This window comes from Balaenoptera musculus, chromosome 4 (assembly GCF_009873245.2).
Source record: "Balaenoptera musculus isolate JJ_BM4_2016_0621 chromosome 4, mBalMus1.pri.v3, whole genome shotgun sequence".
NCBI classification, from domain to species: Eukaryota; Metazoa; Chordata; class Mammalia; order Artiodactyla; family Balaenopteridae; genus Balaenoptera; species Balaenoptera musculus.
The window spans coordinates 84976040-85000322 of NC_045788.1; the positions used below are offsets into that span (position 1 = coordinate 84976040).

At 40.1% G+C, this 24283-nt stretch overlaps 1 protein-coding gene across 3 annotated transcripts in view; it reads right to left on the reverse strand.

The window, feature by feature from the left end:
* The window catches only part of SIDT1 (SID1 transmembrane family member 1), an 87828-nt gene that overhangs the window by 57396 nt on the left and 6149 nt on the right, over positions 1 to 24283 (reverse strand). For all 3 annotated transcript variants that reach the window (XM_036851657.1, XM_036851656.1, XM_036851655.1), the window contains exons 2-3: positions 5130 to 5251; positions 3950 to 4120 (exon numbers count right to left, since the gene is read on the reverse strand). In XM_036851657.1, the coding sequence (XP_036707552.1) occupies positions 3950 to 4120; positions 5130 to 5251 (293 nt within the window). The remainder of the gene's footprint in view (positions 1 to 3949; positions 4121 to 5129; positions 5252 to 24283) is intronic.

Consider the following 24283-nt stretch of genomic DNA (forward strand, 5'->3'; position numbering starts at 1 on the left):
ACACTACTACCAGGTGACAGTGACAGGTCAGACACACAGAGACCAATTAGTAAATGCAGGGGTTCTCCAAAGTTCAAAATGCACTCTGTTCGGGTAATGTGCTGCCACCTCCTTCAAATTATGAGCACGAATTCCCATACTGTTTAATATCACAAATAAATTTAGTTATTAAAACAATTAAACACAAGCACCACATTTAGAAATTGCTTAAAGGTAGTTGTTCTCAACTCTGCTGCACATTAGAATCACTTGGAGAACCTTAAAAATATATATACTATAATGCTCAAACCTCCCTCCTAGAGACTCATATAATTGATCTTTTTCTGCCTTTTTTGGGGGGGTGGTTCTTTGCTCTTGAAATTATCACATCACTTTTTTCTACACCAAAATTAACGGAGGGACTTGGAAAAAAATGCTGTAACTACTTCACCATCCTTCTGACCATTCATTAATCTATCTGTCCATCTGTATCTATGGGTATACACTGTCAAGGGGTGTAGAGAGGACCAAGATAAATATTTGATTCATATCAGCAACTCCACTGGCTACAGACTTCAGAATAAACTGCCTTAGAAAATTTAAGGAGAGCTTTATAATAGAGCAGAACATTCTGACCAGAAAAATAAGCTGCAAAAAAGTAGTATGTAAATATTCTAAAATATTCTTATTTTTAAAAAATTAACCTTTTTATTGAAGTGTAACAAACATATAGATAACAAGTCATAAGTATATATCTGAAAGAATTCTCACTAAGTAAACATAGCCATGTACTTCTTTCCCCCCCGACGGTACCACTGTCCTAACTTCTAACATTACAGAATAGTTTCACCTGTTTTTAAACTTTATATAAATGGAATCAAACAGTGTGTATTCCTTTTGTCTGGCTTCTTTTGCTCAACATTTTGTTTGTGAGATTTATTCATGTTGTTAGGTACAAAAATAGTTTGTTTTTATTGTTGTGTGATATTCCTCGAATGAACAGCACAATTATGTATCTAGGAGATGGGTATATGACTAGGAGTGGAACTGCGTTGTCAGTCCTTTCAAAGTATAGCAGTTTGGTAGGTGCAGTGGAATCTCATTATGGTTTTAATTTGCATTTCTGACAGCTGATGAGGTTATGTTTTTGGACCATTTGTATAGTTTCTTTGGTGAAGTGTCTGTTTAAGTCTCTTGCCTATTTTTTTTCCAATGAGCTTGCCTGTCTTTTTTATTTTTTAGAAAACAATTATAAAAATAATACTAGTCATTTTAAATAGTTGACCTGTGGTTTGGTTGATTTTGTCCATTGTTAATTTGTTCTCTATTTCATTGTTTTGTGCTCTTATTTTAGTACTTACTTACACTTTCTTTGAATTTTATTTTCAGTTCTTTTTCTAACTTCTTAGAATGGGTACTTAACACAATGATTTTCAGCCATTTGTCTTTTCTGACATATACATTTGAAGCTATACATTTTCCTGTAAGCAGTGCTTTAGTTGCATCCCAGAAGTTTGGATATGTATATTTTCTAAAGATTAGGCATCCTATCATTTTGAGATGCAGTTTTCAAAATACATTAATTAGCTCAAGTTTGTTAATCATGTTGATCTGCTCTTTTATAGCAGGAGTTGGCAAATTTTTTCTAAAAGGGCCAGATAGTAAATACTTTAGGCTTGCAGGCCATAATTTCTCTGTCCCAACTACTCAACTATGCCATTGTAGTATGAAAGCAGCCAGAGACAATATGTAAATGAATGGGTAGGGCTATGTTCCAATAAAACTTTATTTACAAAAACCATTGGCTAGTATGTGGGCCATGGTTTGCCAATATTTGTTCTAGGTACTGCATACCGCTATCCTTCACTTTTTGAAAATTCGCTTCATGCCAACTTGCTACCTTAGTATCTGTTTTCACTAACTGAAAGAAATCTGAAGATTTTTGCTTTTATGAAAAAAGATGAAAAGCGAAAACAGTGCTCAGCGTTTGTTTTGCAGTGTGCGCCCTGAGCGGTGAAGAGTGGCACCGCCACCGCCTTCCCTGGAACTACACTCAGCATCTCAGCATCAAGCCACCATAGCTGTGAATTGTGTCTGGGAACCTCTGTGCTTTATCTCAACTTATTCTGTGCATCTGTTAGCAAGATGTGTCCTAAGGTAATTGCTTCTTTGCTTAATATCATTTGGCTTAAAAAAGGTTTCACAGGAACACTCTACTTTCACACAGTGGGGGAACCCTGTACATACATTTTAAAATTTTGGTTTGTTATTTTATTAGCTATAGAGAAGGCTACCACAAAGATTGTGAATTTGTACACTTCTTCTTCCCATTCTGCAATTTTTGCTTTGTATATTTTGAAGTGATATTACTAGGTACACAGAAATTTAGAATTTAAATTTGTCTTCCTGGTAAACGATTATTTTAGAAATATGGAATGTCTCTATATCTAATAATGTTTCTTGCATTAAGGAATATCTTGTATAATGTGATATAATACATCAACTTTCTTTTGTTTAGTATCAGTACAATATGGTGTTTCTTTTACTATCCTTTTATTTACATTTATACATTATTTTTAAAGATTGTACTCCTGTAAGCAACATATATTTAGTTTTCTTTTTTTCTAAATCCCATTTGACATTCTTAGTCTTTTACTTGGCATATTTGAGTCTATTTATATGTCATTTATTTTCATGGGGTAAATATAAACATTGATTCCCCTTCTGAGATCTTCTGTCTCTGTCCCAAAGTTCTAGTGAGAGGTCAAAGTCTCAAGTATCATTTCTGTTCCTGAGATCTCCTCATTTTTGCCTCAGAGAATCTATTTATTTCACTGAAGCGGAGTCTGAACCTTGCACCCACCTGGGTGCCAGCCCCCACTCTGAGCAGTGCTCAGACTCATAGGCTCCAAGATTCTTGCCCAGAAGAAGCCAGAGCCACGGAAGGGTGGGTGGTTCTGGGGACAGCAGCCAAAAGCTTGCCAGTGTTTTCTTTTTGATTTGTAGGGGTTCTTTATATATTCTGCATATGAGCCCTTTGTTAGTTAGTGTTGGAAACATATTCTCTAGTCTATGGCTTGTCTTTTTGTTCTCTTAATGATACCGTTTGATGAGTACAAATTAAAATTTTAATATGACCAATTTAATGACATATTTTTAAAAATTTTATTTAAAACACTGAGAGGGGAGGGAATAGTTTGAACCCTTGAGAAACCTTGAACTTAGAGTAGGATAGGGCAGGAAACTCCCTGAAGTTTCTGGCCTTATTAAGGAATAATCTTAGCCTTTCTGTTTACATTTTCACACAGATTTATGCAATATTTTATGTGACTAACTCTGGGAGAGAATAGATCCCTTAGAGACAATGCCCTCCACTGAATTTATTATACTCCATGTCTAATATAAACAATTCGAGATGCTGTATCCTGACTGATTTGGTTTCAAAGGATGGTAGAGCAAGGAGAAGGAGGAAACAGTCATAAGTTTTCGCACAAAGCCACATAACATATTATTTTCAACCTGTATACATTCCTAACCAGAAGGAGAACACTGGAATAGTAATAAGGGTAAGAAAAATAGCTTAAGATCTTCCTTAAAACAAAACCAAAACTTCTTTCAGGAGAGTGGCACTGGTGAGTGACACAGAAGTACCCATCACTGGTGCTTGGATGTCACACTTGCTTGGACGACAGACAGGAAGGGGCCCTCACAGATGCCCGGGAACAGATACACCTATCAGGTGCACCACCCTCTGCTCTGCTCCAGTCCCCTACTGCTTCCCCTTTACACAGATTAAGGCCCTGCTGCCCAGCTGTGCACAGGAGAGTTCAGAAGTTGCTAAGACAATATGCCAAGTGGATGATTTCCTTCTGGAGTGCTGATCTGGGAGGAAGGAAGCTGGACTGAGCACAGACAAGGTCAGGAAGAGCAGACAAGCAAACAGAGAAAGGCCACAAGGGGTCCCGCTTACTGAAGCTGGAAGTGCTTGATCTTGGTAACCAGCAGTCTGTACTGGGCACCCAGGGGCGCCATGGATGCGACATCTACAAATATCAGTTGCTCCAGAGGCCCTGTTTCATTGGTTGCTTCTGAGGGACATAAGGTGCGGCTCACTTCCTGGTAGTTGTAGCTCCTCTGGTATCTGCAGCAGCCAGTGGAGAGAAAAGCCAGCGAGAAGGAAAAGACATTCAATGAATGAGCAGCGAAAGGAACATCTCGTTTCACTTCTCCCTGAACTTCTTTCCAAGTCCTTATATTTAAAATTTCATACTGGACCTACTGATAGTAATTTTAGAGCTACTGTGTTTGGCACACATTGTGTGACATTATAACACAGATATGAGGGCTGTTGAGTGCTGAGCAGTTCACTTAGGTGTCTTCAGTACCAAATCATCCTCCTAATTCAGTCAGGAAAATTATCAGATTTTGAAGGGAAAACTGTTCTGATAAAACAACCAGTTGATTCCATTTTTCCAATCTTCAAGCTTTTGCTAAATGAACATAAAGAAAGCCCCAGAGTCCAAGTCAGGGCATTAGAGTCAGCATTTCAATCCTCACACGTCTTAACCTTCAAAAATGATTTAACACTGTACTATGTGCCCATGTCTCCATGCCTTCTGGTTTGTTCTTGTTAGTGCTCTAGTGCCTTATACAGCTTCCCCTGCAAAAATATAGATCCCACGAGGCAGGGATTTCGCTGTTGTCTTCCACCACTGTATCCCCAGCATCTATCATTTAGTAGCGCTCAATAAATATTATGGGATAAAGAAAGTACACTCGGTGAACATTATGAAGAATTGGGGGAGGTGTCACTCATTAAAGTTGACTGTGGGACCTAGCCCTGACCTTGGTGGATGACCCGCTAACAAACCAAGAGTAACAGAACATTCTGGGTAGAACTAAAATGTTAAACGTTCTTCTAGGTGCTACAAATCTAGACAGAGTGCTTGTCAGAACCTCAAAGAGGAGAGAAACTGAACAGAGCTGAACGGTCAATGCACGCACCACGACAACAGTTTGCACTTAGCATGCCTAATATGTCAACATTCTGCACGTCTGATTTCTCCTTTCACTACGGAAAAGAGCAATTAAGGTCTAGCACATCGAAAGAAAACAAAGGTAATGAAGCTGTCGGGGAAAGATCCACTTACAGTCCTTGGAAGAGCAGAGGAACCTGCCAGGACAGCACCTCTTTCTGCTGGCGAACCACGACCAGGACCGGGTAGTCGAGGTTCTCGGAGGAGCTGTTCACATACACCCGCACGGCGTTCACCTGCGAGCCAGGGCAGAGAGAGGGGAAATGCAAGTCACACGCGCACGCGCACGCGCACGCACAGACGTGGTACATCACAGCTGCCATGGGAAGCTCTGAAAAACTTTAATTCATACGTTTGCTGCTGACCATAGACACTCCAGATATCCCAGCTGTCTTCTCCTCATTCATATTGTAACCATAGTCAGTTTCGACACTGATTGCACAATGAAATCACCAGGGGAGATTAAAAAAAAACTGATGCCTGGGTCCAACCCTCAAAATTTTGACTTAAGTTGTCTTGGGTGAAGCCAAATTATGGAGGCTTCAAATGGCAGGCTGAGGAGTTTGAATTGGGTGGTCAACACAAGATTAGGAGAATAAGCCCAAACAGAAAAAGAAAGATGTTGATGTGCTTCTCTTCTTATCTGAATATAAATGCTAAATATACAAATATCTTTAAAAAAAAATACCTACAAGTGCCTCAGTTGCTAACAAACTTTAATTTTGGTTTGGAAAATCATTCTGTGCTTCAGACCAAAATGTTATTGCCACATTGTATTAAAGTCTAGCAGATGGCCTGACGCTCCCCCAGCAACAGTTACGATAGGGGCTGAAGAGTCTTCTCTTTGCCCTGCTCCAAGGCATAGATCAATCCCCAACACTAAATGCTTTGTTTTATCAGCAGATCCGTGGCTTCTTCTGAATACATGTGTCACCCCGAGGATTGAACACTATCATGGCTGTTTAAAAGACAGGAAGTTGAATTGTGCCCCTGGATCTAGATGGTTTTCCCTTCAGTTTTTTTTTTTTTTTTATAATACTATAGGCAATAGAAAAAAGGCAAAGTAAGAAAAAGTTGATCTTTCGTATGAGATTTTTTTTTCCCCTAATGAATTTAAGCCCTAGTGTTCTCTTGAAAACACCTTATTAGGGGAAAGAATTGAAGCAAGAAAGGCTTGCAGTGAAACCCTGAAGATCTATGACATGTTCAAAATGGAAACTGAGAGGTAGCAGAGTAGCATGGGAATCATAGATTATTACTATTTGGATCTCTTATATCATTCTTGATTAAGACACTTAGTTTTTTAATGTTAAAACCGTCCAAGAGTAATTTATAATTAGATAAGAAGTGCTTGCTCACAAAGGGAGAGTTTTCTTGTGCCTGCGCTCTACATGTTTCCATGGAAATTATGCTGCAGCTGATCATTGCCAACACCCTGTCTCTAGTGCAGACCTCTTTCCTAAGCTCTGGATGTTCCGCAGGCACCTCAAACTCAACCTGTCTGAAGTGGCACCTGTCACTTCCTTCACCCCTAACTTTCATTTTTTCTGAATTTCCTTGCTCCTTGAATGGCCTCACCACACAGCCATTATTCTGAGCCCGAGTCATCCTTGATTCCTACTTCTGTAGCGTTCTCCATCAATAGGTCATCAAGTTCTACATAGTGTTCATACCCAGATCCTCCCCTCCCCCACCAATGACACTCCGAGTCCAGTCCTTTATTACTGTGACCCTCCCTGACAGCACCTTATCTAGTCTTCTTATCCCCAGGGCTGTACTCCCTCAGATGCCAATTTCATCTTGGCATTCTCCTGCTGAAAAGGCCTTCAGTGGCTCTGGGAATTTTCAGATTTTCCTCCAAAGGAATGGGAATAGTATTTTTATGACAATATAGAATAGAATAATGAATCCTCATGTCCTTATCCAGCTTTAATAATTATTAAAAATTGTACCATTGTATTTCATTTACACCTTCCATTTTCCACACACATCCTTTTTGGGTTATTTTAAAGTAAATACCAAAGATCATACCTTTTCATCTGTAAATATTCCCATCTATACCTCTAAGGGATAAGGCCTCTTCTTTTTAACATAACACATTACCATTATCATACTCAGTAAAATTAATAATAGTTCTTTAAAATCACCCAATATCCACACAGTATTTGCATTTCTTCATTTGTTTAAAAAATTGTGCTTTTTTCAGTTTTTAAATTTTGAGTACAAACAAGATCCACATATTGCATTTGGTTGATATGTGTTTTGAATCTCTTTTAATCTAAAGGTAACCCCCCCCCCGCCCCCACCTTTGGGAATTTATTTGTTAAAGAAAGCAGCTCACAAAGCAGCAGTACAAACCTGAAACACCCACATACTAGATTTTGCTGACTGCGTCCTGTGGTGTCATTGAACAGGTTCCTTTATCCCCTGTATTTCCTGTAAACTGGCAGTCAGAGCTAGAGGCTTGACTAGATTCAAGTAAATACATTTCTCCATCTTTTCCTTGGATTTGGAATTAGAGTCAAGAAAGTTTTCACCACTCCAGGTTACTGAGGCCTGTATTTTATTCTAGTACTTTATACTTCTAGTATCATATATTTTTTTAAGTATTTGTTTATTTATTTATTTATGGCTGTGTTGGGTCTTCGTTTCTGTGCGAGGGCTCTCTCCAGTTGTGGCAAGCGGGGGCCACTCTTCATCGCGGTGTGCGGGCCTCTCACTATCGCGGTCTCTCTTGTTGCAGAGCACAGGCTCCAGACGCGCAGGCTCAGTAATTGTGGCTCACGGGACCAGCTGCTCCGTGGCACGTGGGATCTTCCCAGACCAGGGCTCGAACCCATGTCCCCTGCATTGGCAGGCAGACTCTCAACCACTGCGCCACTAGGGAAGCCCAGAGTATCATATTTTTAATACTTAAATCCCTATCCCTTCATGATTAATACTAACATATGGTATGAGGAATGATTTTAATTTCATCTTTTTTTTTTTATATGGCTCTCCAGTTGTCCCAGCACCACCTATTAACAAGTCCATCTTTTCTGCACTGATTTGAATTGCTCTGGGCTTTTCTTGATTACTGCCTTCTTCTCTAGTTTCTTTGCCTGCCAATCCCGCACATGGCCAGTTACTTGCTGTTTCTCAAAAGGGCTCTGTCCCCAGTGATTGGCCTTTCAGTATCTTTCTCATCACTAAAGTCCTTTCTTTGGGATGTCTTCCCTGATATGTCCCCATCCCATCAAATAAGTGGGTGTCCCTCTCTTGGGTGGGGGCATGTGGCCTCTGATTACCTCTATACAGCATATTAATACCACTGTGAAATAATAGAAATATGGCCTTTGCCCCCAGTTCCTGGAACAGAGCTCCTAAAACCCTTGTATTTTTCTAAGTGATAAGAGCACTAGTGGCATATTTTGTTCTAATATTTGGTCTTTTTCCTGACTGCTGACAGAGCTCCTAAATCCTTTGGAATTTTCTGGGTGACAAGAGTCTCTTTTGTTCTAATGAAGAGACTCTTGGTGGGCTCCTGGCTAACTTCAGTATGGGAGCTGGTCACCCAGAAGACCTAGCCATGATTAGAAGATTGGAACTTTCAGTTCCACCTCCATCCTCCAGGAAGTGGAGGGGGCTGGAGATTGAGTTAATAATTGATCATGCCCAAATGATGAAGCCTCCATAAAAATTCCTAAAATACAAGGTTTGGAGAACTTCCAGGTTGGTGAATGCATCCATATACCAGGAGGATGGAGCAACCCAACTCCAAGGGGATAGAAGCTTCTGTGCTCAGAACACTTTTGGACTTTACCCTATGCACCTCTTCTATATTGCTCATCCTAAGTTATATCCTTTTATAGTTATATCCTACTATAATACTATAGTAATCTAGTAAATAAACTGTATTCCTGAGTTCTGTGAGCTGCTCTAGCAAATTAATCAAACCCGAGGAGGGGGTCATGGGAACCTCTGATTTATAGCTGTTTGGTCAGAGCATAGGTAACAGCCTGGACTTGTGATCAGCATCTGAAGTGGGAGGGAGGCAGTCTTGTGGGACTGAGCCTTAACCTATGAGATGTGATGCAAACATCAGGTAGACAGTGTCAGAACTGGATTGAATTGTAGGATACCCGCCCACACAAAATTGCTTAATGTGTGGAAAACCCATAAATCTGATGTCAGAAGTACTGGGTGAGTAGAAGAAAATAGAAGCTAGCTTTTTCTACAGACAACCACAAAACACTTTTTCATGCAGTCAAATTTATTCCTTTTTTCTTGGTCACTTTTAAAAATTGAGATATAGATAACATACCACACAACTCACTCTTAAAGTGTATAATTCAGTAGTTTTTAGTATATTCACAGAGCTGTGCACCCATTACCACTACCTAATTCCAGAATATTCTCATCACCCCAAAAAGAAGCCCTGTACCCATTACCAGTCACTCCTCATTCCCTTCCTCCCCCCGTGCCTGGTAACCACTAATTTAACTTCTCTATGGATTTGCCTATTTCACATAGGATATTTCATATACGTGGAATAATGTAATATATGCTCTCTTGTGTCTGGCTTATTTCACTTAGCATAATGTTTTCAAGGTTCTTCCATGTTGTAGCATGTGTCAATACTTCATTTCTGTTTATTGCTCAATAATATTCTAATTGAATGAATATACAACATTTGTTTAATCTTCAGTTAATGGAAATTTTGGTTGTTTCTACTTTTGGCTATTACAAATAATGCTGCTATGAAACATTTGTAAACAAGTTCTTGTGTGAACATGTGTTTTCAATTCTTTCTTTTTAAAAAAATTTTTATTGGAGTATAGTTGATTTACAGTGTTGTGTACAGCAAAGTGAATCAGTTATTCATATACATATATCCACTCTTTTTTTTTTTTAGATTCTTTTCCCATATGGGTCTTTATAGAGTACTGAGTGAGTTCCCTGTGCTTTACATTGTTTTCAGTTCTTTTGAGTGTATACCTAGGAGGAGAATTGCTGGGTGACATGGTAACTCTTATGTTTAACTTTTTGAGGAAAAGTTAAAATGTTTTCCAAAGAGGTGCATCATTTTACATTCCAGCAATTTACATTACCAGCAATGTAAAAGTTTCAAATTTCTCCACATCCTTGTCAGCACTTATTATTGTCTGTCTTCTAGATCGTAATTATGTGGGTGTGAAGTGGTGTCTCATTGTGGACGTGGACCTCTCAGTATTCTAACATTTAGTTTACTTGCCTGGCTCTTCTGCAAAGCTGAAAACTTCACCTTTGGCATCTCTGGTGCTGGCAAAATGAATTAACTTAGAAGCAGGCTCACTTCTGAGGTTCATAACACAAACACCAACTTACAGCACATGTGTTTAGAGCACACTTTTGTCTGGCTTAAATCTATAGCAGTCAGAACTGAGGTAAAAACCTAAGGAAAGCTGTGAACTAGGCCAGCTTCATCTTTTGCTTGTCTGCTTCCCTTTTCGTTACCTAGGCTGCAGTCTTCTCCTTCCTTCTTAGGTACTTAGTTCCAGAAGGGATTTCCCTCCATTTTTTTTTTTGTTTGTTTGTTTTACATGTCACTCTAAGGCAGTGATTCTCAAATTTTAGTGTGCTTTTTAGCATTTGAATCTCTCAAACCCCCCCTCATCATTTCTGGAGTAGAACTTAAAAATAATGTGTTTTTAACAGCATGCTAGGGGATTCTGATACATGTGGATTGGAGCCCACACTTTGGGAAGTACTGTTCCAAAGAAACCATCTCGTAGATGGCCCCATTTGTCAGCAACTTGCCAACTGCCCATTATTATGAGATGCACAACCGTGGGATCACCAATGTCACTAGCACGTCTGGAAGCTAGTGTGTCTGGTGGGGCTGAAATGGGGCCAGCAGGAAGGAGGTCTGCTGGGAGCAGAGCAGAGCAGATTGTTACTCCACTCCACTCTTTATCTCCACACTCTTTTATTCCTGGTCTGGCTCTTGTAACCCACTTAGTTTTTTAAATTATTTAATAATGATCTTACTAATTATAATAAAAAAACTCAGAGATACTGGCATAATAAATTGCAAAAAAAAATACATTAGAGTGGGAAATAGAAAACACTGGGCAGTTTTTCAAGATGAGCAGTAATGCACCACCCCCAGGAAAGGATAAAAAGTCCTGTTAAAATGTTGCTTTGCTTTTCCAGAGGCCAATATGCAACTGAGAAAGTTGGATTACATTTGCAGCAGTGAAGTCAGCCATGTAAAGCCAAAACTAAATGAAGTTATTGACAATACATAATGGACCCTGATACCCGGTAACAGACTACTGGTTGTTTTTAAATTTTATTGTATTTATTTTTTTTATACAGCAGGTTTTATTAGTTATCTATTTTATACCTATTAGTGTATATATGTCAATCCCAATCTCCCCAGACTACTCTTAAGAGCCAAGATTTTCCCTCCTGTTGCTTCTTCCTGTTGTCATGACAACAAGAGCACTTTTATTACATATATCTTGTTCTCTTCCTATGGTACTACAAGCAGGGAATTGCATTATAACTATGAGGGAAGAATTATTTAAGTACTCCCATCTCTGTTATTATATAGATCACAATTACAAAAGGTCTTAAAGCTTAGAGAGTCCCTTTTTAATCTTTTAGAACATGTCAGTAGGGAAAAGTTCAAAATTACAAATAATCGAGTTCCGTTGCAGAAAGAGGGTGAAAATGAGTTTAATTCAAATTCTAGTTTGGTTTTGCTAAAATAATGAGACTGTAGGCTTTATTGGAATATCAGATTAAGAATCAGAGATTACTGGTTTCCATTCTTAGGCATACCATTGTTTTCTGGTGTGATCCTGAAAAACTGACTCCACTTGTAAAATAGCTACCATAGTATTTGCTAATGGTTCCTTTTCCTCATGTTACAAACATTATGAAACGATTTTTTTTACAAACACATACAAATGTTATTTGGTAACTGTTTTAATAACCCTGTTATGTTCACTGGGTGTGTATTTTGGGGGTGTTTAGGTTCTTTGGTCCTTCTGTTTGTCCTTCCTTCCTCCCTCCCTTCCTTCCTTCCCTCTTTCCTACCGTGCCATGCTCCCTCCATCATTCATCAAATAGTCACTGAGTCAGGAGCTATGGGAGGTGCTAAGGATATACTAAAGGGAACCCTGTCCTTGAGTAGCTCATCATCTAGTCAGAGAGACAGATGGTGTTATCATCAAAAGCATAATGTGATGATATTATAGTAGCAATGTGAGCAGGTGCTGTGGGCCCCCAGAGGACAAAGTGGCTACCCATGTGGAAGAGTCAGAGTAAAAAACACAGAAGCTAGTTGGTTACTTCCCAAGTTAGAGGGAAGTTGGGATTGTTCACATAGGTCCTGCTGTTGCCTGCCTGGTGCACATGACCTTGACTCATGGCGTTAGAGAACCTTGCATCTGGGAAGGTATTCAGGGAGATCATCTAGTCCAAAGGTTCCATTTACAGAGGAGGAGCCCGAGATGTAGAGGTGATATGATTTCCCCAAGGATGCTCAGCTATGGAAGAATCATTACTGGAACCCAAGCTTCTTGCAGCCCAGTCCCCACACAATGCTTGGTCAGATCATGTTATCATCACCATTTTGAATCCCTGACTCCACTGAACACCATTGTGGATGTAGACTTCTACTGTGACATCAAGAAGCTATATAAACACCATAAATGAAGGGAGAGACAAGCCACAGTATAGGAGATGTTATTTGTACATATACAACAGACAAAATATCAGTATTGTGAATACATAAAGAATCTTGAAAACTCATAGAAAAACACAATAACCCAATAGAAAAATGGGTAAAGGATGTAAACAGCAACTGAAGAGAAGAATGACCAAAGAACATGTGAAAAGATGAGAATATTTTACACTCATCAGAAAGGTAAAGACTCAAAAGTATGACAATACCACATTTACAAGGACGGAGAGAAATAGGAACTCTTGCATATTGCTTATGAGAATGTTATTCGGTACAACCATTGCAGAGAACAAGCTGGCAATATCTACTAAAGCTGAAGACGACTTCACATTACATCCCAGCATTTCCACTCCTAAGTTTACACAAGGAGTCATGAATGAGAATGAAATGAAATGAAGTAGATTATGGATCAGGGTGGATAACTCTGAAGAAGGTAAATTAAGAGAAAGGGCAGGTTGCATGATCCTATTTACATAAACTTTGTAAACAAACAAAATAATATCTGTCTATCTTTCTATTTATCTATCTTTAGTAAAATAATATCTATCTTTTTATCTATCTTTGTTAAAATATATGTACATGGAATTAATAAGCACCAAATTCAAGACAATTGTTTTCAAAAACTTGGAAGGATCTCAGACTTAACCCCAGTTGCCACAGTTTCAGAGATATTGATAGAAGACCCAGACTCCTGGGTTAGAAGAAAGTACATTATTAGTCTGGTCACAACATGGGCAGAAAGCCTGCCTGAACTTTGCCCCAGAGAGGGACACCATCTCTATTTTCTGAGGTGTTCACTATACAAATGTCCTTGAAAGAACAGTGTAGAAAAATTTCAGTCATTGCCTTCCTGTAGGATGTGCAGAAATCAAGAGACCTATGAAGAACTGTCTCCCTAAAATGGTTACTTTGGGGGATGAAGGAAGAGGATGGGTGGAGGTAAGTAGGGAATTACAATCGTCTTCTTGTTTCTTAAGCTGAGTTGTGGGTACACTGGTGTTTGTTATATTATTTTCTATACTTGTTTATGTGTCTGAAATATTTCATCACCATCATCATCAAGAAGCCGTGATGTGCTGGCGTTTGTGTTTGCCCACTTCTGAGCAACAACCCTCATTTCATACATTTTATACAGGTTCTTTGTTTTTGTTTTTGGCCACGTGGCTTGCAGGGTCTTAGTTCCCTGACCAGGGATTGAACCTGGGCCACGGCAGTGAAAGTGCTGAGTCCTAACCACTGGACTGCCAGGAGATTCCCTGTACAGGTTTTTTGCTATTCAAGCAAGTGGCAAACAGTCTCCAAAACATACTCTCATATAGTCTTCCTTACTAGTGCTTGACCTGCTTATACTAACTTCACCGATTATAGCCTGCCCACCTCCCCACCCACCTTGCGCACGCGCAGCCAGCTGGAAAACTTTACATTGTCTTTGGTCTGATTAACATACCTCATTTCTCCATTGCTCTTCCCTGGAAAAGAAATATGAAGATGAAGCTAGTACTGCACTGGACAGTAATGTGCCAGCCTAGATTCCATGTTATTAGGTGTGTGAGTTTCCTAGGGCTGCCGTAAGAAAGTACCACAAACTGGGTTCTTAAAACAACAGAAATGTATTCTCTCACAGTTCCAGAGACTAGAAGTCTGAAATTGAGATATCAGCCAGGCCACGCTCCCTCTGAGAGTCTGGGTAGAATCCTTTCTTGCCTCTTGCTGCTTCTGGTGGTGATGATCAATCCTTGAGGTTCCTTGGTTTGCAGCTGCATCACTGCAACTCATGCCTCTGTCATCACGGTATTCTCTCTGTGTGTCTGTTTCACATTCTGTCCTATTCTCTGTGCATGTCTGTGTCCAAATTTCCCTCTTCTTATAAGAATTTCGGTCACATCGGATTAGGGCCCACCTTAATAACCTCATCTTAATTTGATTACATCTGCAAAGATCCTACTTCCAAATAAGGTCATATTTATAGTCCCAGGGGTTAGAAGTTCAACATATATTTTGGAGGTGGGGACATAAATCAACCTATAACATTAGATCTGTAGAATTTTTAAGCAATAAAGCCATTCAGGTACAGATCTGTACCTTTCCCTGACCAGCAGCTTATCTCCAACTTGTACCCACCTGCCAAGAGCCTTCATGCTGAATGAAGGAAGGCTTGCTGGGAGAGTCCATTATGTGACTGTTGTATGAAAACAGCTGCCCTGGAGCCAAGTGGCCTTGCAGTTCTGAATCCTTTTCTTTCTTTCTCTCTTTTTTTTTTTATAAATTTATTTATTTATTTATTTATTTTTGGCTGTGTTGGGTCTTCGTTTCTGTGCGAGGGCTTTCTCTAGTTGCAGCGAGCGGGGGCCACTCTTCATCACAGTGTGCGGGCCTCTCACTATCGCGGCCTCTCTTGTTGCGGAGCACAGGCTCCAGGCGCGCAGGCTCAGTAGTTGTGGCTCACGGGCCCAGTTGCTCTGCGGCATGTGGGATCTTCGCAGACCAGGGCTCGAACCCGTGTCCCCTGCATTGGCAGGCAGATTCTCAACCACTGCGCCACCATGGAAGTCCTCCTTTTCTTATTAGAGGCTGGAAAGTCCTAGTAAATGAAGCATTTCATCCCACAAGTTTTATAACTACTGCAGGGAACTGAGCTGCTTTAATCACAGGTTATACTTTTTTTTTTTAAAGATAAGCTTTAAAGTAATTCCTGTAGTTATTGATGTGACTGTTTAAAATTCCCTCTGCCTGATGTAGCCTTGGAAAACCATCTTCTGTAAAGTTACGCTATAAGGCAGAAAGATACATAGAACTGGATTTTATTTCTGGCACTACATCTACTATCTGGGTGACTTTGGACATTCTCAGTTTCCTCAACTGTAGAATGGGAACAGTAACACCCAAACTATCCACCTCCCTAGACTATGGGTGACCTGTGTTTTGTGACCTGCCGAGCACCAGGCAGGGCAGAAGGCGGAGCTGTCCCACCCGGGCTCTGGGTTGGGGCAGTGCTTTTCCACTCCCACGCGTTCACCAATCAATCAGTTATTGACTGTCTTTTTTCCACGTGTGGAGACACATTTATAAGCCCAACTGCCCCCGGGCAGAGGAGAAGGTTATGCAGTCCATCTCACATAGGATATTAATTTCCTTTCGCAGCTTGGCTTCCAGCTTTCCTGGAACAGCTCATTCATCTCATCGAAAAGAGCAGTTTACCCCTTGGGAGCTATTTATTCCCTATTCTTTTAGATTCTCCGCATTACAAAATGGATACAATTCAGAGCACTTTCCCAAGAATCATGCTTTACAGACCTCATCTCACCAATTTCATTATGCGAACAATAATCTGGGCAGAAATACATTTATATACTCTTTCCTCTTTTGGCTTATGATTTAAATTTTATTTTAAACATTTCAATTCCAATAAAAACATGGGAAAACAGTGAAGAGAGGTGTAATGATTGGCAGGCCAGGAATATAGAACAATATATGGTCTAGATTCTAGCTACTTTAGGATGAACTTTGTTCATTCTATAAATATTTGACTCCCCACCCTGTGCCAGGCATTGTTCTGGGCATGGGAGATACATTACTAAGCAGTGTGGACATAGCCTTTTGCCCTCACTGAGATCACAGGTTTACACATGGAATGCCAATTCCACAAGCAAGTGCATTAATATTCAAGTTGCTGTGGAAGTGCATGGCACAGACTTTCCAGGGAATATCTTCCTAAAGGATGAGTAGGAATTAACCAGAAAAATGTGGACAGAGCAAGAGAAATGTCCAAACAAAGGGAACTGTGTAGCAGACATAAGGAAGGAAAGAGAGGAAGGAGGGAAGGAGGAAAAGAGAGAGAGAGAAGGGAAGAAGCGAGTTTGAAGAATTAAGGGAAAATCAGTTTGGCTGAAGCCTGAGGAGCATGAAAGGCCATGATAGTCCTGAAGAGTCTTAAAGTCATGTTAGAGAGGTTGGGGCTTTACTCTAAGGACAATAGAAGGCCTCTGGAACGTTTTAAGTGCTACCACCCCATTGCTATAGCCATCCCTGGACACCCAGTGCTGCCTCTGTTGCTGCTGAACAACTGCTTTCCTGCGTCACTGGCTCCCAAGTCAAAGTCTGGGGAAAGCAGATCTGATTGGTAGCGCCGAGGCCACAGACCCAAGCCTGAGCTTGGTGGGGTTGGGAGGGGTGTATTCAAGACAGCAGATGGCTGCTGTTCTGCTTCCCTAGTGGAAGGAGCTCTGTCTCCAGCAGAGACTCATGAAATGAGGAATTTCCCCAAAACATATAGGAATGGGGTTCAGATACTGGGCAGTTAAAACATGGCCAAATTCCACTACACTTGGAATGCCTTTCACATGCCACACCAAGACTATCCGACAGAACAGATGTTCTATAGAACACACTTTGGGAAATGCTGTGATATTTTTTTCACAAGAACTGAGGTCAAATCAGGTATGTCCTGAAGATCCTAACTCTCCCTAATCTGGCCATTTAATATCATAAAACTTAAGGACTGTACTACCCAATTTAGTGCTCAGTTACATCATATTTTCATGTTTTGTAATATTTGCTAATTGTTCCATGTATTTGTTTTGTCTCTCTTTGAGGATTTTATCTGTGACATTATTTGGAGTCAAGCATTTATTTGACACTTAGTACATACAGTTTCTGTTTTCATCTGAGCGGAGGTAGTCCAGCTAAGGTTGTAGCTTTCAACAAGTCCTAAAAAACACCCCAGGATGTCAGGCAAATGGCTGTTCTTAATTCTTCAGCATTATTTCTACAGATATTCCTTTCTCTCCATTTGTTTTCTTCCTGTGGGACCCCTATTATGTTGATGTCATAATTGGGTCCACCCTCCCAATCTCTTAATTTTTCTCTTTATATCCTACATCTCTTTAGGTAGATCCTCAACACGATCCTCCCGTTCTCTAATCCGTTATTCATTCGAACGTCCAACCCATTGCTGAGGTCTTTATGTAAACAGTATTATTTTTTAAATCTGGGATTTCCCGGTTGCTTCATCTTTCATCTTTATAGCTGTAACCTGTTTCATTTGAACAACGTCCTCCTATCCACATCTCTTCCAGGATAGTCACTTTGCTTATCATGAAGTCTTATTCTTCCTGTTCATTAACTCTGCTACATCTGGTAAAGGTCATTCAGTTTGACATTTCTCACGTAACTTCCCTCTGTAGATCTGTTGTTATCTTCTCCCATGAGCTCTGATTCCCTGGGCTATCAGCTACCTGGGGTCGTAGCGTGAACTCCAGAGGGGAGGAGCTAAATGTGAGGGGAGTTCAGTGAAGAAGGAGGGACTGGAAGGGTGGAGAGCCTCTGAGTTGACCATGCCCCTTTTCACCCCCCTCCAGGGGTCCAGTCTGCCCCCCCATCTAATTTTACTTCTACCTTCCCGCCCCTCGCCCCCCACTATTCCTGCTCCCATCCTAACCTGCCGGCGTCTGCCCTGTGAAGGGGCCTGTGGGAAAGCAGGGACTGCTCAGGGTCAGCAGGTCAACAGGCACAGTGGTTACCCTTCTCCACGCCAGCCTCCACAGACATTATCCCGCGAGCCAGCCCGCCCTGGGTGGGTGCTGCTTGTTTCCTCCCTCCTGATGATGATGAGGCAGGGCAGGCAGCAGTACACCTGGGCCAAACCGAGGGAGGCCAAAAAGCACCACAAGAAAGCTCTCCCCCAACCTATTCCCTACCCATGGCCTCGTAGACTGAGGGTGGCCACTTGCCTCTCACCCCAAGAGCTGACCATCTTCTGTCTCTCCAGGCCTCTCACAGACTTTGCATTAGCTCCTCTGTCCCACTGCCCTCCGTGGCTTGAGGCATCTCCAGCCTTGGCTCCTGGGAGAGAGCCAGGGGCCTCTGTTGGTTCACCAACCTCTTAGGTATCTGAGTCTGCTCATCTCTGTGTGTGACTCCTTTTTCCTCTTTATCTTTCCTGTCTTTTTCTCTCTATTTCCTGCTTATATTCCTTCTCTTGGGAGGGAGAAAAAATTATAAAGAGGTAAAAATAATTTATTTTATGGTTTGAGGCAGAACACGAGGATCTACTCCCTGGATTTGATTTATATGCTGAGTGATTGCACTGCAGGCATGTTTCTTCTAGAGCTATTCTGAGGCCTACTTAATTAATGCTCTAAAGATGGAAAAGCACTACAAAACTGCGATGATTGTCAGAGTTATGATCTGATGTTTATCAGCTGTTTATTTCTGTAGTGGTATTCATTGCCAGACTGGTGCCATTTATAATTTTAAATAAGTATTGGCAGGATATAAGTATTACCTAAAGAAAACTGCTTTCTAAACAAGACAAAGCCAATCATCTGCAAACATCATCCCCTTCAAAATCTTCAAAGAAAATTTCCTGAGACTAGCAGAAGCGGCCTCAGGGAAGGCCATATTTCAGAGACACAACTATTTCTAATCATGGAGTAAACACTGTGGCCGAGATGATATATATGACTTGAATTCTTCTCTGGTGCTCAGGTAAGATGTTCCTCTTTAAGTGGGCAAAGATAGCCTGCAGTAGCCCAGATTTGCTCCCTTTGGTCCCTGATCACTTATGTCTGGGTCCATGTAGCTGTCTTCCAACAAATGTCCTAGCTAGAGAACACCCCATGAAAACTTTTGGAGGGGTTGATTTGGGGGCTGCCCAGCATCCAAATGCCTTGCATGTTTTAGAGGAACTTCCTCCCCTCCACCCCACCGTGTGAGTTTTGTGGGAGGCAAGGCTGCCTGTAGACGCCATAGGGGCCAGGTACAGGACCCACGCTTGGAGAGTTGGATGCTCACTTGGTACTTTCAACGGTGATTAAATGATACAAAGATGAAGGAAGAGTTTAACACTCGCTGTCAATGGTGACATCAGTAGGGACCATGACAACAGGGCCCAGGGGTGACCGTGTCTAATGGCAGAGGAGGTGGTAGTGCCTAGGTGAGCATCCTGGCCACAACATTCCTGCTGCGTGACTCTTGTTATAATTTCTTGCAGTGTATTCTGTCTTGGTCCCCACAGTGTGAGCTTAGGAACTCAGGTTGGGTGCTGTCCAATATCCTTCTAGTAAATTCTTTTTCTGCTTATGTTAGCCAGTTGATGTCTGTTGCCTGCAGCCAATAACCTTGCCCGACCCCACACCCTCTTTCCTTCTCTGTCTACTTCACTCATAGCCCACAGCTAACTTGAGCCTTACTGTCCACAGATCTCCCCAAACCATCTCTGCACACCCAGACTTCACTCTGTTTGCCTGTTTCCTTATCCCCCGCCTTTTATCCCTTTATTACCCAGATAAACATTGTCCTTCTCCTAGAAACCTATAATTCCTCCACTCTGGTGAAGACGGTGCAGGGAGAGAGTGGGGACGAATACAGGATTCCTTTTTTGCAAGTATTAGAGAGGATAAAGTAAAACTGTGAGCATTTACATGCTAAGTTTGGGGGAGCAAAACATACGCCCCCAGTTAGACAAATTAAAATAGTTGTGAGTCACTTTGTCCACAAAAGGGCAGTTAGATCTAAAGGGACAGAAAGAGTCAGTCATTCCTGTTTGCTATGGCTTATCTTCATAGCTATTTAGTGGGGATCCGGAAATACCAGTTCTCAGGATTAATACTGCCCTAGAGGAACATATAGGTTAACTGCTTAGGTCTCCAAGCTGCCCTATGTCTGCCACAAAGAAGGAACCCAGCATTAATGACAATAAAGCACAAAAGAGATGAAGACTGGTCCACAGGGTGGTGGGTGCCTGTGGCTCTGTGAAACACTGAAGGAAATCTGTCACATTCACCATTTTCCTTAGTGTCAACTCTGCTTGCCTGACTTAACACAGGCAAATGGATGCCTGGACGATCCATGGAGGAAAAACAGAAGTGAAAATCCTCTTGTTTCAACTTTCAGTAACTGTAAGGGAGTCAGACATAAAGCTCTTAAACTGTATGATCAAGCAACCTGACTGTGGAGTTATGACCATGGTATTTAAACATTTTTATTGTTGTTGATAAGCATAACAGATGTGCTCTTGTGGGAGGTTTAGTAGAAATATCCTGAGGAAATGTCCTCAGGAACCTGAGTTATGTTCCTGGCTTTGCTTCAAACTAGTTATATAATTTGGACAAGTAATTTATTTTACCAGCTCAGTTTTCTCTCCTTTTAAGAGAGAGGAGATTGGGTAATTTAAAAGGTCCTTTCAGCTCTTAAGTTTAAAATACAATTACCTCTTTCTTATGGTTTTGAGGGATATTTTGTGTTTCTTTTATTGATAGAAAAAATAGAAAAAACATCGCAAATGCAAGCCCAATGACACACTTCTGTAGCTAAGCAGACTTGACAAAGAATATCTTGTTGACGTGAAGAAAGGAAACAATGGTACGTGAAGTCAAAACAAATATATACTGATTGCCCGAATAATGTAAGCTCTTCATCCTCCACTGTTGGTATTATTAACATTCTATAGCAAAACCTTAAAAATTGGGAGACCGGCTCTGAATCAGGAAGGAGGGAACAAAACATATCTCCTGAGATGAAGAAGAAAAATATTTTGCCAGTAGCAAAGCTTCAAACGACCAGAGAAGAAGAAGAACCTTGATGGACTGACAGTGTCCAGAGAAGACTGGAAAGATAAAAGGGATGGAAGAAGCAGAGAGACATAAGATACATAGAAAAAAAGAGCAACAAGAGAATGGTAGAGATCGGAGATGGTGGTAACAGAGGGGAAGGTTGGGAACAATGGTAAGAAAAATGAGCCCCAAATAAAGAGTTGCTTCAAACTCTTTAGTCCAAGATAGGCTATAAATGTATACACACATACACAGTACTATAATACTAAAAATATAGGGTGGCCTTTTCAACAAATGGTGCTGGAACAGCTGGATATCATATGCAAAACAAAAACAAAAACCAAACAAAAATTCTAGACAGAGACCTTACACTTTTCACAAAGACTAACCCCAAATGAATCATAAATCTAAACATGAAATTCAAAACTATAACACTTCCAGAAGATAATATAAGGAGAAAATCTAGGTGACCTTAGATTTTATGGCAAACTTTTAGATACAACACCAAAGGCATGATCCATGGGGAAAAATTGATAAGTGGTACTTCATTAAATTAAAAAATGTCTGCTCTATGAAAAATGCTATTAAGAGAATGAGAAGACAAGCCCATAGACAAGGAGAAAATATTTGCAAAACTTGTTTCTGATAAAGGACTGGTATCCAAAATCTACAAAGAGCACTTAAAATTCAACGACGAGGAAACAAACAATCCAATTTAAAAATGGGCAAAAGATCTGCAAAGATGCCTCACCAAAGAAGATATACAGATGGCAAATGAGCATATGAAAAGATACTCAGCTGTATATGCCATTAGGAAACTGCAAATTAAAACAATAAGATATCATTCTACACCTATCAGAATGGCTAAAATCTAAAGTACCGACAACACCAGATGCAGATAAGGATATGGAACAACAGGAACTCTCATTCATTGCTGGTGAGAGTGCAAAATGGTACAGTCATTGTGGAAGACAAGTTTGACAGTTTCTTATAAAACTAAACGTACTTTTACCATATGATCTAGGAATTAAGCTCCTTGGTATATACCCAAATGAGAAGAAAACTTATGTCCACACAGAAATCTGCCCCCAAATGTTTTCGGCAGCTTTATTCATAATTGGCAAAAATTGGAAGCAACCATGATGTCTTTCATAGGTGAATGGATAAAGAAACTATGGCATATCCAGACAATGTAATATTATTTAGTACTAAAAAGACATAAGCTATCAAGCCATGAAAAGATATGGAGGAACCTTGAAAGCATATTGCTAAGTGAAAGAGGCAAGTCTGAAAAGGCTACATGCTGTATGATTTAAACGATATGACATTCTGGAAAAGACAAAACTATAAGGAGAGTAAAAAAAAAAAAATCAGTGGTTGCTAGGGTTTGAAAGAAAGGAAGAAGGGATGAATAGGTAGAGCACAGGGGATTTTTATGGGAGTGAAATTATTCTGTACAATTCACCATAATGATGGATATTTGACACTATGCATTTCTCAAAACCCATAGAACTGTACAACACTAATAGTGAACCTAATGTAAACTGTGGACTTTAGTAAATAATAAAGGCCAATACAATATCAATATAACACCAATATTTGTTCATCATTAGTGTACCACGCTAATGCAAGATATTAATAACAGGGGAAACTGTGTGTGAATGGGGGAGGGTGGGGAGGGTGGGGAGAGGATATATGGGAACTCTCTGCACTTTCTGCTTAATTTTTCTGTAAACCTAAAACTGCTTTGAAGAATAAAGTTTTGTTAAAAATATGTACATATAGGGGACAGTGAGGAAGCAAACAAAGTCGTAAATCTTTTGCAGCCAAGGTTAGGCAGAGGGAGAGGTGAACTTTTATCTACACTTTTAAATGTCCACAGTATCAAGTGTAAGTTCCCAGGTAGCCAAAGGATGTTTTTACTCAGGACAACATGTTACTTGATGATGTTAGATAAACTTTAATTTTGCCACCATTTTTGGAAATTAAGTGTTTTATTCAAACACTTAAGAGTCTAACCAAAACATAGGTGATCTTCACTTTTAAATAACCAATACTTTCATAATTACATAGTGACGCCCCTGGCCTTCCTTGGGATCAGCTGTCGAAGGCTGGGTCCAAAATAAAGTTCCTTAAAATTATGGATTGAAAACTAGCTCCTCAAAACCTTTTCAGTGGTCCAAATAGAGAGAAAATTTCCCACTTCTTGGGAGCTGTGACAGGGAAGTGGATTCCTACAGCTTTCTTATCAGGAAAGAAAACTTACATTCAGCTTTCTCTGGACACATTTTTCAATATAAGACAACTTCAAGCCAGCTTCACTCTTCTTGTTCAACCAACTGAAAAATCCCCTGTTGAATCTTGTAGCAAAATTAACATCTGCATATAACTTCTTCCCAATAGTAAAATCAATTTCTTTGGCTATTACTGTCACTTCAAATAAACTGAGGGGATGAGGGGAATAAGAATTTGAAGTAATTAATTATTACAGCAAATTAATTTTAATTAATTTTATTAATAACATTTACTATATAATTTAAATTTGCTATATAACATTCAGCTTTGCTTTTCAGGAATGGAGCACTGTCTTTTAACATGTAAATCAACTGCTTCTCCTATCTAATTTTTACACACATTCTTAGAAACATTATTGTATATAAAAACCGAAGGATCTTAGGCTGAGGACTTAATAGAATACAATGTTATTCTTATTGCTGACCTTAGGTTTTAAGCAAGATACAGGTCCTTAGGTTTTGTTTTGGTTTGCATAGCCAACTAATGTACTGGAAAACCTCAAAGTTTCCATTTTCAAAATGTCCAAGAAAAGAAAAAAAAAATCAATGTTTATAATTTTTTTTTTTTTTAGCAAAATAGAAAAGACTATGATTATATTGTCTGGCAGCCCATGATATATTTGATATCTTTCTTAGCAAATAAGCAGAAAGGATGGTGAGGCCCCAATTCCAATAGCTCATTAGATGTGCCTTTAAATCATTAACACA